Raw genomic sequence first — 17734 nt, 5'->3', positions numbered from 1 at the left:
TCTCTCTCTCTCTCTCTCTCTCTCTCTCTCTCTCTCTCTCTCATTCCCTAATTTCCCCCCCTCCCCTCCCCCACCACCAATAACCCCTCCCCCCCTAGTTTAATCCAAAGAGGGGAGGGTAAGGGGGAGGGGAGGGAGGGGGAGGGGGGGTTGTTTTGCCCACCACTGGGGTTAAAACTCATGTAAGGGGGGGGGGGGGCTTTTAGCTACCACTGGGGTTAAAACCCATATAGGGGGGAGGGGGTTGTTTTACCCACCACTGGGGTTAAACCCCATATGAAGGGGGTTGTTAAGGGGTTGTTGTTGTTGTTGTTGTTGTTTTGGCCAAAATCATACCTGGCTCGCGAATCAACAACCCCCCCCACAACCACCCCCCCCCACCACCACAACCACCCCCCCACAACCACCCCCCACCACAACCACCCCCCCACCACAACCACCCCCCCACCACAACCTCCTATAACCAGTCACGTGACACACACACACACACACACAAGTTGAGGAAACTTAAAAATGGGGAAGGGGGGAATGGGAGGGCAGGGGAAGAAATGGGGGGGGTTGTGGGGGGGCCGTGGGCCTCGAACCTGTGACCTCGTCTTTTGCCAGACGAACGAAGGGAAGGGGGGAGGGGAAGGGGAAGGGGAGAGGGAAGAGGAGGAGGGGAGGGGGAAACTAGAGGAAATGGGTGATGAAATGGGGGCAGTAATGGGGAGATAAGAGGAGGTAATAAGACAGGAGGAGAGGAGTGACGTGTGGCGGTGGGGCCCCGCACCAGCGAGCGGGAGGGAGGGGAGGGAGGGACGGGCGGAGGGAGGGAGGGGCGGGCGGAGGGAGGGAGGGGCGGGCGGGCGGAGGGAGGGAGGGAGGGAGGGAGGCGGGCGGCCACCGCGCACCGCGCCACCACGGCGTTGAAGTCGCCGAGTGTCGAGCCAGGTGGCGGAGGGCCCCCTCGCTCCTGCTGGAGGGCCCCTTGCTCCTGGCGGAGGGCCGGAGTGGAACTGGGGGTGGTGGAGGGCCCCTTGCTCCTGGTGGAGGGCCCCTGGCTGCTGCTGGAGGGGCGGGGTGGGGGGGAAATGGTGGTGGTGGAGGGCCCCTTGCTCCTGATGGAGGGCCCCTTGCTCCTGGCGGAGGGCCGGAGTGGAACTGGTGGTGGTGAAGGGCCCCTTGCTCCTGATGGAGGGCCCCTTGCTCCTGGCGAAGGGCCGGAGTGGAACTGGTGGTGGTGTAGGGCCCCTTGCTCCTGGTGGAGGGCCCCTGGCTGCTGCTGGAGGGGCGGGGTGGGGGGGAAATGGTGGTGGTGGAGGGCCCCTTGCTCCTGATGGAGGGCCCCTTGCTCCTGGCGAAGGGCCGGAGTGGAACTGGTGGTGGTGGAGGGCCCCTTGCTCCTGGTGGAGAGCCCCTGGGTGCTGCTGGAGGGGCAGGGTGGGGGGGGGAAATGGTGGTGGTGGAGGGCCCCTTGCTCCTAGTGGAGGGCCCCTTGCTCCTGGTGGAGGGCCCCTGATTGTTGGCGAAGGGGCGGGATGGAATTGGTGGTGATGGAGGGTCCTCTTGATGCTGGTGGAGGGGTGGGGAGGGGCCTGCTGGTGGTGATGGAGGGGTGGAGAGGTCATAGTGGAGGGGTCATAGTGGAGGGGTGATGGTGAAGGGTGATGGTGATGGGTGATGGTGATGGGTGATGGTGATGGGTGATGGTGATGGGTGATGGTGAGTGAGGCAGGACTGGGCTGGGAATGATGGTGATGCTTGTTAAGGAAGGGAAATGGTGGTCGAATGGTACCTGTAGAGGTGGTGGTAGTAGTAGTAGTTAGTAGGTAGTAGTAGTAGTAGTAGTAGTAGTAATTGTGGTAGTGGTAGAAGTAGTAATAGTAATAGTAGTAATTGTGGTTGGAGATGATGATGCGAGTGATTGGCTGAACACACACACACACACACACACACCTGACCGTCTCTGTACATGTAGTACAGTGTGTACATGTAGTACAGTGTACATGTAGTACAGTGTGTACATGTAGTACAGTGTGTACATGTAGTACAGTGTGTACATATAGTACAGTGTGTACATGTAGTACAGTGTGTACATGTAGTACAGTGTGTACATGTAGTAGTGTACATGTAGTACAGTGTGTACATGTAGTAGTGTACGTGTAGTACAGTGTGTACATGTAGTACAGTGTGTACATATAGTACAGTGTGTACATGTAGTACAGTGTGTACATGTAGTACAGTGTGTACATGTAGTACAGTGTGTACATATAGTACAGTGTGTACATGTAGTACAGTGTGTACATGTAGTAGTGTACATGTAGTACAGTGTGTACATGTAGTAGTGTACATGTAGTACAGTGTGTTCATGTAGTACAGTGTGTACATGTAGTACAGTGTGTACATATAGTACAGTGTGTACATGTAGTACAGTGTGTACATGTAGTACAGTGTGTACATGTAGTAGTGTACATGTAGTACAGTGTGTACATGTAGTACAGTAGTGTACATGTAGTACAGTGTATACATGTAGTACAGTGTGTACAGTAGTACAGTGTGTACAGTAGTACAGTGTGTACATGTAGTACAGTGTGTACAGTAGTACAGTGTGTACATGTAGTACAGTGTGTACATGTAGTACAGTGTATACATGTAGTACAGTGTGTACATGTAGTACAGTGTGTACACGTAGTACAGTGTGTACACGTAGTACAGTGTGTACACGTAGTACAGTGTGTACATGTAGTACAGTGTATACATGTAGTACAGTGTATACATGTAGTACAGTGTGTACAGTAGTACAGTGTGTACATGTAGTACAGTGTGTACATGTAGTACAGTGTACATTCAAAGATAGAAAACAGACCAGAGGACGCGAACACACAAGTCTGGGGAGGGGAGATTCGAACCCTGGCACCAAAGCTTAAAGCTTGGTCTCCCGGACAGCTTCCTGTACTAAGCTAAGCTGTAATAATCTATCCATATTCCCCCCCTTCCCCCCCCCCCGAGGTAGATAAAGCTTGGTGGGGGGGGGGGCGACGCAGCTTTAGACCTGAACATATCCGGAGGTCTGGCGGTCCAGCTTGAGCTGAGACGTCCAGCTTTTAAGCTGCACACAAAGCCATCACCGGACGAAGGGATCGTATGTCGTCGGGTCGTCTCGGGTCTCCAAGAAAGACCTTCGGGGGGGGAGGGGGGGAGGAGAGGGGGGGGTTTGTCCCACACCAATCCCTTGAGTACGACGGTACGACGACCCTTGAGCACGACGGTACGACGACCCTTGAGCACGACGGTACGACGACCCTTGAACACGACGGTACGACCACCCTTGAGCACGACGGTACGACGACCCTTGAACACGACGGTACGACCACCCTTGAGCAGGACGGTACGACCACCCTTGAGCACAACGACCCTTGAGCACGACGGTACGACCACCCTTGAGCACGACGGTACGACCCTTGAACACGACGGTACGACCACCCTTGAGCACGACGGTACGACCCTTGAGCACGACGGTACGACCACCCTTGAGCACGACGGTACGACCCTTGAGCACGACGGTACGACCACCCTTGAGCACGACGGTACGACCCTTGAGCACGACGGTACGACCACCCTTGAGCACAACGACCCTTGAGCACGACGGTACGACCCTTGAGCACGACGGTACGACCACCCTTGAGCACGACGGTACGACCCTTGAGCACGACGGTACGACCACCCTTGAGCACGACGGTACGACCCTTGACAACAAAGGGTGAGCCATTGTGCACGTGGGGGAGGTGGTCGTACCCCCCCGCAAATCCAGTCTCTCTCACATAAACTAACAAAACAAATATATTCACAAACATAATTTTTTTTTCGACAATTCACACGTATACATAACGTATACCTACATACATACATACATACACTAGCGTATACCTACATACATACATACATACATACACTACCGTATACCTACATACCCTACATACATACATACACTAGCGTATACCTACATACATACATACATACATACACTAGCATATATCTACATACATACATACACTAGCGTATACCTACATACATACATACATACATACATACATACACTAGCGTATACATACATTCACACACTAGCGTATACCTACATACATACATATACTAGCGTATACCTCATACATACATATATACATACACGATGTCTTGTTCCATGTATACATAACTTGGCAGGAATATTCACGCGTCATACAACTGCTAATACATATGTATAACTGGCTGTATTGCTGTATCGCCGCTGTAACCGACCCCCATAACACACCATCACCAATTTACATGTGTGAAAAAAATATATTTTGTACAAAGAGAACTTCATTTGCATAAATTTGCATCATGTTTTCCCCTTTTCAAGTACAATACATATACATATACACATGAATGATACCCATGGCACACACACACACACACACACACACACAAACCTATTTCTTTTTAATACAGACACACTTTTGTAAGTATACACATTTAAGTTGTTACAATCTCATAAGTGTAAGTATGATCTCTCTCTCTCTCTCTCTCTCTCTCTCTCTCTCTCTCTCTCTCTCTCTCTCTCTCTCTCTCTCTCTCTCTATCTATCTATCTATCTATATCCGGTCCCCATTTTTCATATACAACCCCATGATACTCATTTCATGGGCCTTAGGCATCTCTGACATTGCGCTACATGCAGGAGCAGGGAAACGATGAATTCCTTAAGAAAGAATAAGTTACTTTACGACACTATACTCCTTTCCATCCCAGTGACTCTCGCTCGTCACGTAACCACAAGCAGGCAGAGTCCGGTAACATATTCGCATCTATATATATATATATATATATATATATATATATATATATATATATATATATATATATATATATATATATATAATACGCTTTAGTAAATAATATAAAAATTGACATATTGGAAATACATGTTCTTTGCACGTCTTACGTATGTATGATTGTGTATGTCCAAACACGAAATAGGTAACGCATCTAATTGGCAATTCCTATATTAAGTAACGCATCTAATTGGTAAAGCGTATTGGCAATTCCTGTAATAGGTAACGCATCTAATTGGCAATTCCTATAATAGGTAACGCATCTAACTGGTAACGAGTGTAATAGGTAACGCATCTAATTGGCAGTTCCTATAATAGCTAACGCATCTAATTGGCAATTCCTATAACAGGTAATGCATCTAATTGGCAATTCCTATAATAGGTAACGCATCTAACTGGTAACGAGTATAATGGGTAACGCATCTAATTGGTAACGCGTATAATAGGTAACGCATCTAATTGGCAATTCCTATAATAGGTAACACATATAACTGGTAACGAGTATAATAGGTAACGCATTTAATTGGCAATTCCTATAATAGGTAACACATATAACTGGTAACGCTTGTAATAGGTAACAAGAGTTTATTCGTTCGACATATTTCTTTCATTCATCCTAGTGAATTGTGTCATTAAATACTTCTTATTTAGAATGAAAATAGGAAAAAAAAAATAATCTAAAAAAAAAATAATCTTGACTCACAACTTAGATTACAAATTATAACTTACAAAAATTATAACTGACGAGTCCAATTTTGGGAAAAAAAAAAAAATATGGTTGGGTAAAAGCCCAAATCTAGGCGATATATACAGTAAAGATACAGCGAATATATGACCAAATCATCTATTATATGTTATATCAGATATACCCTCACTCCCGAGCGGGATAATGGTAATAAATGAGTTATTTTTTACCGATAAATGAACCCTCGCGCGTCTCAGTCCACGGACAACGCCTGCCAACGTTCACGTTGGGAAAAAAAAATAGAATCACCCGTTTTCTGTTGGGGATATTAAGGGGTGACGTCGGTAGATGGAGATTACATTGCCTAGCGTTGTTATAATTACATTTGAGTGGGGGCTAGAGTGTGATTACTTTTCGAGTGGGGCTGTGGCTCGATTCCCTTCAGGCCTGGCATGTTCCATTCCTCTGGACACTCTTCAAAAGCTCTAATGTTCCTTATTTACCTTCGTAATCCCGGACCAAAATTGGTGCCACTGGTAGATAATCTCGCACATTCGTGATTATCGAATAATCGAGCGATTAATAACAAAATAATCAAGATTTCACATATCTCAATGTAATCGGTTACATTACGATTACATCTAATCACTGGAATTAAAATAATTCGCTGACATAACGATTGCATTTAATCTCAGAATTAAAAACAAGAGTTCGGTTACATTACAATTATATTTAATCATCGAATGAGAATCGATTACATTACGATTACATTTAATAAACGAATAAAATATCGATTATATTAACCATCGAATTGAAAAAAAAATAAGTTAGCTATTATGATTACATTTAATCACCGAATAAAAAATAGATTACATTACGATTACATTTAATCACCGAATGCAAAAGTAATTCCCTGATTGCGTGCGATTACATGCGACGGCATACACAATTACAAGCCATAGTAATTACCCACGTAATTGGGGGAACAATTACACAAACACCCGTGTCATTATCACCATTAAATAAATAATTCTATTTATGGTAAAAAAAAAAAGTTAGCCCCGGCCCTCCCGTTTTCTATGTGCACTTGGCGCCTAGAGATTCGAACCTGGAACCCTAAGGTTCATACGTCGAGGCATCATTACACCAGACCCAACACCTCAAAACTTTATCAATTATAAAGAAAAAAAATACAAAAATAATAAAAAAATTATTAATAATGCAAAAATTCTAATGCCCGAAGAAATTTCAAGTGTAAAAATCGCATAATTAATTCATATTTAAAATCAGAGGAAAAAAAATCGCTTTCCCTAATGACTAATTACAATTAATTAATTAATCAATTAATTACAAAAGACACTACAATAAAAATGTATGAAAATACACCACAATTACTGAAACTAAAATACATAAAATACAACAGAAATACAGACTTGAAATATACAATATGACCAAAATACTGAAAAAAATAAATACTATATAGCAAAATAAAATCAGTGAAATATTCAAAAAATACATAAAATACAGTAGAAATAAAATACACAAAATACATTATACACTGATATGGTTGAGATTAACAAAATACTAAATTACAAAACAGAATATACAAAATAAGATACAGAAACTACAGTAAAGAACTTAATATAAACAATTTATATGAAATACAATAATAATCATACAATAAACTACAACAATTACTTAAACAGAATACAAGAAAAATACAAGAAATAAAATATGAAGTGCTCACATAAACTGAAATAATATACGAAAAATTCTCAAATGAAATTAAAATTTAGCAAATGAAATACAAAAAAAATCAAATGACGAGAGAAAAACTACGTAAAAAATCAAAATAAAATGGAACTGATTATCAAAAAACAAAAAAATCAAAATAAAATGGAACTGATTATCAAAAAACAAAAAAATCAAAATAAAATGTAACTGATTATCAAAAAACAAAAAAATCTAAATAAAATGTAACTGAATATTAAAAAACAAAAAATCAAAATAAAATGTAACTGAATATTAAAAAACAAAAAATCAAAATAAAATGTAACTGAATATCAAAAAACAAAAAATCAAAATAAAATGTAACTGAATATTAAAAAACAAAAAAATCAAAATAAAATGTAACTGAATATTAAAAAACAAAAAATCAATATAAAATGTAACTGAATATTAAAAAACAAAAAAATCAAAATAAAATGTAACTGAAAATTAAAAAGCAAAAAATCAAAATAAAATGTAACTGAATATTAAAAAACAGAAAATCAAAATAAAATGTAACTGAATATTAAAAAACAAAAAAATCAAAATAAAATGTAACTGAAAATTAAAAAGCAAAAAATCAAAATAAAATGTAACTGAATATTAAAAAACAGAAAATCAAAATAAAATGTAACTGATTATCAAAAAACAAAAAAATCAAAATAAAATGTAATTGAATATTAAAAAGCAAAAATCAAAATACATCTCAACCTATTGTATTATCATACAAAAAATATACAACAATACATCTCAACCTATTGTATTCCCATACACCCTGTGGTCACCCACTCACCCACTGCAGTTATTGTACAGCCTCGTTACCAACCCTAACGACCCCCCCCCTTCCTCTCCCCCCCTCCCCTCTAACAACCACATAACCACACCCCCTCCTCTCCCTCCCATCCCCCCCCCCGCTAACGACGACCTCCCTCCCCCCCCTCCCATCCCCCTCTCCCTCCCTTACTCTAACGACCCGAGGAAATTAGCCTTATCAAACACCAGATAACCGGGGTCATTGAGGGGGGGGAGGGGTCATTGCTTGTTCCATTCCACCCCCCTTCCCCCCCCCCGGTCGCCGCCCCCATTCCCCTCCCCTTCCTGGCGCTCTCGCTGATCACTATGGGGGGGGGGGGACCGAGATCTCCCGAGGCCTCATGATTGGCTAATCATTAGGGGTTCAGACATATCTAATCTTCAAGATTTGCTAATCATTAGGGCTAAGACACATCTAATCTTCATGATTCGCTGATCATAAGCGTTCAGATATACCTAATCTTCATGATTCGCTAATCATTAGGGCTAAGCCATCCCTAATCATGATTCGCTGATCATTAGGACTGAGACATACCTAATCTTCATGATTCGCTAATCATTAGGGCTAAGACACACCTAATCTTCATGATTCGCTGATCATTAGGGCTAAGACATACCTAATCATGATTCGCTGATCATTAGGGCTAAGACATCCCTAATCATGATTTGCTATCATTAGGGCTAAGACATACCTAATCTTCATGATTCGCTAATCATTAGGGCTAAGACATACCTAATCATGATTCGCTAATCATTAGGGCTAAGACTGCCTAATCTTCGAATGATTAGCTAACCCCAATTGGCGCTAAAGGACATACCTAATCTTCATAATTCGCTAATCGTTAGGGCTAAGACTGCCTAATCTTATGATTCGCTAATATAGGGCTAAGACATACCTAATCATGATTCGCTGATCATTAGGGCTAAGACATCCCTAATCATGATTTGCTAATCATCAGGGCTAAGACATCCCTAATCATGATTCGCTAATCATTAGGGCTAAGACATACCTAATCTTCATGATTCGCTAATCGTTAGGGCTAAGAGCTGCCTAATCTTCATGATTCGCTAATCATTGGGGCTAAGACATACCTAATCTTCATGATTCGCTAATCATTGGGGCTAAGACATACCTAATCTTCATAATTCGCTAATCGTTAGGGCTAAGAGCTGCCTAATCTTTATGATTCGCTAATAACTAGGGATAAGACATACCTAATCTTCATGATTCGCTGATCATTAGGGCTAAGACATACTTAATCTTCATGATTCGCTAATCATCAGGGCTAAGACACCTAATCTTTATGATTCGCTGATCACTAGGAACCCATAGATATCCACCCGCTCTCCATGCTTCGCTAATCATTAGGTTTGAGACACACGCAGGCATCGTCACGATTCGCTAATCACCCCCGACCCCCGGGATATCTCGGGGGGTCGGGGGGGGGGGCCTGATTAGCTAATTGACTCTGATGGACCCCCTCCCCTCCTCCCTCCACCCCCCCAAGAGATAATTGGCTGCTGGTGATTGGTCCACAGCGCGTAGTACCATCGTTAACCAGTGACCCGGATCTTGACCAATGGTTCGTTAATTGGAATTAAATAATTATCTATTTTCAGATTTGATTATATTTTTTTTCTCTCTCTCTTTCTCTTTCTATCTATCTATCTATCTATCTATCTATCTATCTATATATATATATATATATATATATATATATATATATATATATATATATATATATATACTGTGTATTAATCTATATTCATTTTTGGGGTGTGTGCCAACTCCCGCCCCTAGGATTCGAACCGATGCAGAACTGATGGAGGCGCCCGACCACAGGACTTAGACCACTTACCATTCCCTTCACCTCCCCGAATGACCCACTTGGCTCTTTTACCCACCTATAATGACCCATCCTGGACTACTTACCCACCAAACTTACCTACCGAGGTAACGTTCTTCCGGCTTTCCAAACATTCTTCACATCTCCCAGAACCTTCGCCCACCCCCCTCCTCTTCCCCTCCCCCTCAACACAGGCCCAGCCGACCCCCCACCCACCAGCCAGCCACTCCAAAGGAAAACAAAAACAAGAACATAGAAAGGCCACTAGTGACTGTGTGTCGTAAACAAAGGGAAAAAAGTGGATGTGGGGTGTGTACACAGACGTCCTCCACGTACACACCCACACCCACACATCCACCTCCTCCTCCACCCACGTTGCTCTTTCAACTCCCAAGAAGTCGAAACTCCTCAAAAAAAAAAAATGAAAAAAAAATTTCTCTGAACTCACACCTTCGTAAACACGAGTGACTGAGCCTGGAACTCAAGGACATGGGTTCGAGGACACTGTACTACTTCTTGTCACAACAAGGAACGGTCGACAGTGACGGGGTGGGCGTTAATGGCGTTACCACCCCAGTAACTCGTTACCAAAAAAGCTCAAGGGCGTGACCCAGACGAAGGAGGAAGTGAACCTGACCCTTTATCCTTATGACTGAAGACATCTGTTTATCTCGTCTCCTTCCACCACCGTCGTCCACATCAAACTGTCTTAGATACAGACGACCTTGGAAAGTAGACGTGTCCCAAGGGCGTTCGAAGCCACTGCTCCAGCTGGAGGGTCACCCCGCCAACCACAGACTTGAGAGAGAGAGAGAGAGAGGGTCGTCTTCTCCACCCACCACACACACACACACCATTGACCCAAAAAGGGTGAGGAGGGCGTCGAGGTAAAGGAGGTTATAAATGACATATCTATCATCACCTCCTGCTTTTCCAGATCGCGCGACGCCACCCCACAGCGCCCCTTCAGATCAAGATGTCTCGTGTCCATAAAGATGACGAGTGTGGGGGGGCGGGGACCTTCGTCAGGAGGCCGTCATAGAGCTGACGAGTGGGGGGGGGCCCTTCGTCAGGAGGCTGTCATAAGCTGACGAGTGAGGGGCCCTTCGTCAGGAGGCTGTCATAAGCTGTCGAGTAGGCTCTCCCTTCGTCAGGAGGCCGTCATAGAGCTGACGAGTGGGGGGGGGCCCTTCGTCAGGAGGCTGTCATAAGCTGACGAGTGAGGGGCCCTTCGTCAGGAGGCAGTCATAAGGCTGACGAGTAGGCTCTCCCTTCGTCAGGAGGCCGCCATGACAACACCCCAAACCTACTAACTTTGAAGGCATAAGGGCCGGGCCGCCCCCCCCCACCCCGCCCCCAAACTCAAGAACACCAACGCCATCTACAGCGACTAACGCCCTTGCGAAGACTTCGCCCCCCACAGCACCTCACTGAAGGCGCTCGAAGGACGACATCCTGCCCAGAGGGCGACCCCGACACCCACCTACACACACACACACACACACACCACCACAGACCACACGGTCCAATCATGGAAGACCCATCTAAGGTAGGTCTTCCCTCGATCCCACAGACCTGTCCACTGCCCTTGAACGCACGCAGGACTCAAGCCCCGACGGCCCAGGCAAAGGACACCAACACAGTCAAACAACAGAACTCCACTATCCCGTTTCGCTACTTCTGCGTCCGCCCGTTCGCTCTCTCCCCCCAAGACACACAACACCCACTATTAATACCTGTAGGAGAGAGAGAGAGAGAGAGAGAGAGAGAGAGAGAGAGAGAGAGAGAGAGAGAGAGAGAGAGAGAGGCTACACCACCGCCCACATTGGGCGTCTTAAACCCGACAGAAACTCACCTGAGTGTCTTCGATGCCGCGTCGGCTGCCGGAGGGTGTAGGTGCGGGCGTCCTCCTTCAGGTACTCGTACAGGGGGTCGGAGTAAGAGCGGCGGTGGACGGTGCGCTGCCCCGCGCCCGTCCTGCGGGAGGGCCGCTCGGCCGAGGTGTGGAGTGGGTGCTGGCGACCCTCCCTCCCGCCGCTGCCCCTCTGAGGCCGCGGGACTTGGCTCTCAAGGGCGTCTGTGGCGGCAGGAGGGACTCGAGGGTCCCGCGCCTGTCGGACGGAGGCCCTAGTGCCTCCGCGCCGCTGGTCCCTCGGGCGGCCAGAGGCCCCAGTCCTCTGACCCCCGTACACCTGCGGCGTTACGCTGGTACATCTAGGTCCGCCATCCTGGCCTTGTACTGCAGTGTGAGGGGGTTGTCTTTGGTGTCTGGCGCTGTAATTTGTACCGGGGAGTCCACCCTCCCTCAGGAGGGCCCGACCAGGGTCATGGTCGACGACGGGGTTCGGGAGGAGTTGGTCGGCGACGCCCCTGGCCGGAGCGTCATGGGCGGCGCCGCCGACGACGGGAGCGCTCGCTTCCCTATGGCGGGAGGAGACGTGGGCGCTGGGAGAGTGGCTCTCCTTCTGCTCTCCTACAGGATCCGTCCGCGAGGCCTTACTGTTAAAGTGATCCTGAAGGAGACGCCTTATATCACTTGGGTTCGTGGGTGGGTGTGGTGCTGGAGGGGAGGCAGGCCCACGGCTCTCGCTCCCGCCATTCCTCTTTGTACACTGTCTGTTGTTGTAGTTCTCCGCGGATCTGTATTTTTGCTTCTTCCTGATCACTGGACTCAGGTTCTTGTTCCTTTTCATCCTCTCCCGGTAACTCTCCCTCCCTCCGGCGCCGGAGTCCGGGGCGTCGCTCCGACACTGGTACGCGTGTCCGTTACAGTCACTGTGGGAGAAGCCGTTTTCAACGGTGCGCCCCGGTAAGGTCTGTTTTCTGTGTTCGCCGCCGACGACGACGCACCGGTCACTACGGTATTCCGTCGGGTGGTGCTCCTTGGGCCGCAGGAGGGACGCCTGCGTGACTTCCTGAGATTTGAGAGGCAGAGACGTGGTCTTGGGGCGTCCCCGGACGAAAGAACTCCCTAAGCGGTCCCCGGCAACCCTGGGGTACCAGGTCGCGTGAGGTTGTCTGACGGAGCGATGGTGTCGCGTCACGCCGTTCCTCCTGGAGGGGAGGTCGCCCGGGCGGCGCTTGTACCCGGCGTAGGGAGACTCGCCCTCCCCGTCGCTGCTGACGGCCATCAGCTCGTCGCTATCGTCCAGGGAGCGGGAGAGGGGCGGGTCGTCCGAGTTGTACCTCGAACTGACGTAGAACCCGGCGTCCGGCGCCTTCTTCAGCGGGTGCCGAAGCTCAGACCCCAAGTCCTTGAGTTCGTCCTTGAGGTCGTAGAGCTCCCATGGGTTGATGGGGTCCTTCACCTCGTCCTCCTCTTCCTCGAGGTAGGAGGACTTGGAGAGGGAAGCGAGGGGGTCTCCGGGGTCGTCCTTCAAGCTGTAGGCAGCTGTGTAGGACACCTGGTCCTTCAGGGTGTTCCACAGACGAAGGAGTTCCAAAGGGCGTTCCCACCCGGCTACCACGCGAACTGGACGCCAAAAAAATTAAACCACCATCCATTAGTCTATCCTTTATGATTATCATTATCAAAATACAAGAAATAACTAATACTTTCTTCAAAAACTCCTCTACTCTCGTTACTTTAAATCATCCAACTTTTAAACATAACTACCTGTTAACTTGTTAAGGCGACGTATGTCTAGAACAGTATATTACCATCAATTGAAGAACAAAGTTTAACATTAAGGCAAATCTCCATCAAGAAAATTATCTATAATTACTATAAATCTATTATCTCTCCAAAGATACTGATCAAAAGGGTATCTATAAACCAGTAGCCATAGATACATAATAGATACTCAATTAGCAATGGATCTCTTGTGGCTAATGGGTCATTAAATGGTCCTCACAAACCTAATGACATATCTCCTCGAATCTAGAATATAAAGGAGAAAAAAAAATCATACTTTCCCCTACTTGCTTGAATAGTCCAGGGGACTCATCCCTAACTAGTCCCTAAACTCAATACGACATACTCTTCCAGCCCTAAGATATGCAGCCCTGAAGTCCCCCCATCAAATCATACCTCAGCCTAGGGAATCGTACCCCCAAGCCCCAGGGACTTTGCCCTAGCCCAGGGACATTTCCCCTTGCCCTAAGGGTACGATCCAAGCTTAGGGAATCTTACCCCCAGCCCCAGGGATTTTGCCCCAGCCCAGGGACACTTCCCCCTGAGGTCTTACCCTAGCCTTTAGGGGTTTTACTTAAGCTCCCCTGAATGGTGGACTTACCTGCTGGTGAGATGGGGAGGTATATATATACATGGACTTACCTCCAAGTGGGGAGGCCTCTAGCAGGTAGGGGAGAGGGTCTCCCGTGTCCCTGACGCAGGCGGCCACGTCCCTGAAGGTGGTGACGGGCGTGAGCGGCACCCAGCACACGCCACCCTCCTCACGACGCACCCCAAGGATCTCCTGAAGGAGGGAGGGAAGGAAGCAGTTAGTTCCTGCAGACGACCCAAGAGAAGAAGCGAGGGTTAATAATGGCGTCATGGGGAGGATAGATGATAGGAGACCTGATGGTCCCTGACGAAGGAGACCTGGTGGTCCCTGACGAGGGAGACATGATGGTCCCTGACGAAGGAGATCTGATGGTCCCTGACGAGGGAGACATGATGGTCCCTGACGAAGGAGACATGATGGTCTCTGACGAGGGAGACATGATGGTCCCTGACGAAGGAGACATGATGGTCCCTGACGAAGGAGATCTGATGGTCCCTGACGAGGGAGACATGATGGTCCCTGACGAAGGAGACATGATGGTCTCTGACGAGGGAGACATGATGGTCCCTGACGAAGGAGACATGATGGTCTCTGACGAGGGAGACATGATGGACGAAGGGTTACCACCAGCCCTGCCCCCTCCCCCCCCAAGCCTTCAGGGAGCTAAGAGCTCAGACCAGAGCACCTCAACCCCCCCCCTCAACCCCCCACGACCTGAGCACCTCAACTCCCCTTCTCTCTCTCTCTCTCTCTCTCTCTCTCTCTCTCTCTCTCTCTCTCTCTCTCTCTCTCAGGAGCTAGTACACATCCGGGGATGGGGGGGGAGGGGGGGCAGCAGCCCCTGGAGAGAGAGAGGGGGGAGGGGTGTGTGGGGGGGAGGTCGTGTCAATATGGCGACTGACGAATGAGGGGGGGAGGGAGGAGAGGATATAAGGTGCCCGCCCGTGAGGGGTAGCGCCTTCAGAACCCCCTCCCCCGCCTGCTTGGACGGCCTCCAAAACCCCCGAGCTCATGACGCCGCCGACACTAGAGCGCGCGCGAGCGCATGTATGTACACACACACACACACACACACACACCTCCAGGAAAAGCAAGAGGTTGGGGGAGGGAAGGGAGGAGGGAGGGAGGGAGGAGGGGGGAGGAGGGAGGAGGGTGGAAGGGAGTGGATGATTTCCCGCGCCTACGGAGCGTCAGGAAAGTGGCGGGGGAAAATTTCCTGCACCTTTATGGCATACGGGGAGCGACGTGGGGGGAGGGAGAAATTTCATGCACCTTTATGGCATACGGGGAGCGACGTGGGGAGGAAGAAATTTCCTGCACCTTTATGGCATACGGGGAGCGACGTGGGGGGAGGGAGAAATTTCCTGCACCTTTATGGCATACGGGGAGCGACGTGGGAGGGATGGAGAGATTTTCCTGCACCTTTATGGCATACGGGGAGCGACGTGGGGGGACATTTCCTGCACCTTTATGGCATACGGGGAGCGACGTGGGGGGAAATTTCCTGCACCTTTATGGCATACGGGGAGCGACGTGGGGGAGAGAGGGAAATTTCCCTCGCTTATGAAGCGGTGGAGACGCGAGGGCGAGGGTTCTCGCTCCTGCAGAAGGCCAGGAAATGGCGGGGGGAAAACTGGTGACCAGACGAGCCAGGGAAAGGGGAAGGAAGGGTCAAAGGTCGTCCAGAGGTAATGGGAGGGTCAAAGGTCGTCCAGAGGTCATGGGAGGGTCAAAGGTCGTCCAGAGGTCATGGGAGGGGTCAAAGGTCGTCCAGAGGTCATGGGAGGGTCAAAGGTCGTCCAGAGGTCATGGGAGGGGTCAAAGGTTGTCCAGAGGTCATGGGAGGGTCAAAGGTCGTCCAGAGGTCATGGGAGGGGTCAAAGGTCGTCCAGAGGTCATGGGAGGGTCAAAGGTCGTCCAGAGGTCATGGGAGGGGTCAAAGGTCGTCCAGAGGTCATGGGAGGGTCAAAGGTCGTCCAGAGGTCACGGGAGGGTCAAAGGTCGTCCAGAGGTCATGGGAGGGTCAAAGGTCGTCCAGAGGTCATGGGAGGGTCAAAGGTCGTCCAGAGGTCATGGATGAGTCAAAGGTCGTCTAGAGGTCATGGGAGGGTCAAAGGTAGTCCAGAGGTCATGGAAGGGTCAAAGGTCCTTAAGTAGTGGAGTTGATATATATATATATATATATATATATATATATATATATATATATATATATATCAACTCCACTACTACAGTAATTCAACTATATTTAGATCACTTAATGTATAATAGATCACCACTAAAATGTATAATGTATAAACATGTATAAACCAATCAACTTTGCACATCAAAACCTTCCTTTGTACTCTACAGGTAAGACTTCAATCCCGTGTTTATATAAACCTTTGAAGTTTCCAATCCTCCAAACTTGATCTTAAATTATTTAGAGATAAATTATTTAGTTATGATAATGACCTCCTCCCCCCATCCAACACCCCCCACTAATTATTCATTTCCTTAACTGTGTATATAAATTACTCATTTCCTTAACTGTGTATATAAATTACTCAGTTCCTTAACTGTGTATATAAATTACTCAGTTACTTAACTGTGTATATAAATTACTCATTTCCTTAATTGTGTATATAAATTACTCAGTTCCTTAACTGTGTATATAAATTACTCATTTCCTTAACTGTGTATATAAATTAATCAGTTTCTTAACTGTGTATATAAATTACTCAGTTCCTTAACTGTGTATATAAATTATTCAATTCCTTAACTGTGTATGTAAATTATTCAATTCCTTAACTGTGTATATAAATTATTCAATTCCTTAACTGTGTATATAAATTATTCAATTCCTTAACTGTGTATATAAATTATTCAATTCCTTAACTGTGTATATAAATTATTCAGTTCCTTAACTGTGTATATAAATTATTCAATTCCTTAACTGTGTATATAAATTATTCAGTTCCTTAACTGTGTATATAAATTATTCAGTTCCTTAACTGTGTATATATACACACCAGTCATGGTACATAGGCTCAACCCCCCCTCCACACCCACCCCCCCTCCTCCCCCCCTGATCAACCTCCCCCCTCCACACTAACCACTTCCTTCGCGCCGCCCCCCCTTCCTTCCTTCCCCCCCTCCCCCCTCCTCCATGGTAACATAACACCAGCTGCTGAGCACCAGCTGGCGGCCTTGGGGGACCCACCTTGCGCCACCTGCCTCATACACTCCCCCCCCGGTGCCAGCTGGGGGGAGAGGGGAGGGAGGGGAGGGAGGGGGAGAGGAGGGGGAGAAAGAGAGGGGAGGGAGGGGGAGGTTCCTCCTCCTGAGGTGAGGGAGGGGAGGGAAGATCTCGTCTCCTGGGGCTTGACTTGGGGGAGGGTTGAAGGGGGGGAAGGAAGGGGGGGGGGAAGAGGGTGCAGGCGTGTGTGAGGGGGGGAGGGGGGGTATAAGCCAGCAACGCTTAACTTCCCCCCCTCTTCTTCCCCCTCTCCCCCTCTTCTTCCCCCTACTCAAGCCGCCAGGACAAAAGCCAGCCACTGCTACACC

At 47.6% G+C, this 17734-nt stretch overlaps 1 protein-coding gene across 6 annotated transcripts in view; it reads right to left on the bottom strand.

Moving 5' to 3' along the window:
- Nucleotides 1–17734, bottom strand: part of ASPP (Ankyrin-repeat, SH3-domain, and Proline-rich-region containing Protein) — a 317152-nt gene that overhangs the window by 279013 nt on the left and 20405 nt on the right. For all 6 annotated transcript variants that reach the window (XM_071667486.1, XM_071667483.1, XM_071667487.1 and 3 more), the window contains 2 exons: nucleotides 14239–14380; nucleotides 11818–13434 (listed from right to left, as the gene is read on the bottom strand). In XM_071667486.1, coding sequence (XP_071523587.1) covers nucleotides 11818–13434; nucleotides 14239–14380 — 1759 coding nt within the window. The remainder of the gene's footprint in view (nucleotides 1–11817; nucleotides 13435–14238; nucleotides 14381–17734) is intronic.

This window comes from Panulirus ornatus, chromosome 12, assembly GCF_036320965.1.
Source record: "Panulirus ornatus isolate Po-2019 chromosome 12, ASM3632096v1, whole genome shotgun sequence".
NCBI classification, from domain to species: Eukaryota; Metazoa; Arthropoda; class Malacostraca; order Decapoda; family Palinuridae; genus Panulirus; species Panulirus ornatus.
This window is presented reverse-complemented; position numbering and strand designations above follow the sequence as displayed.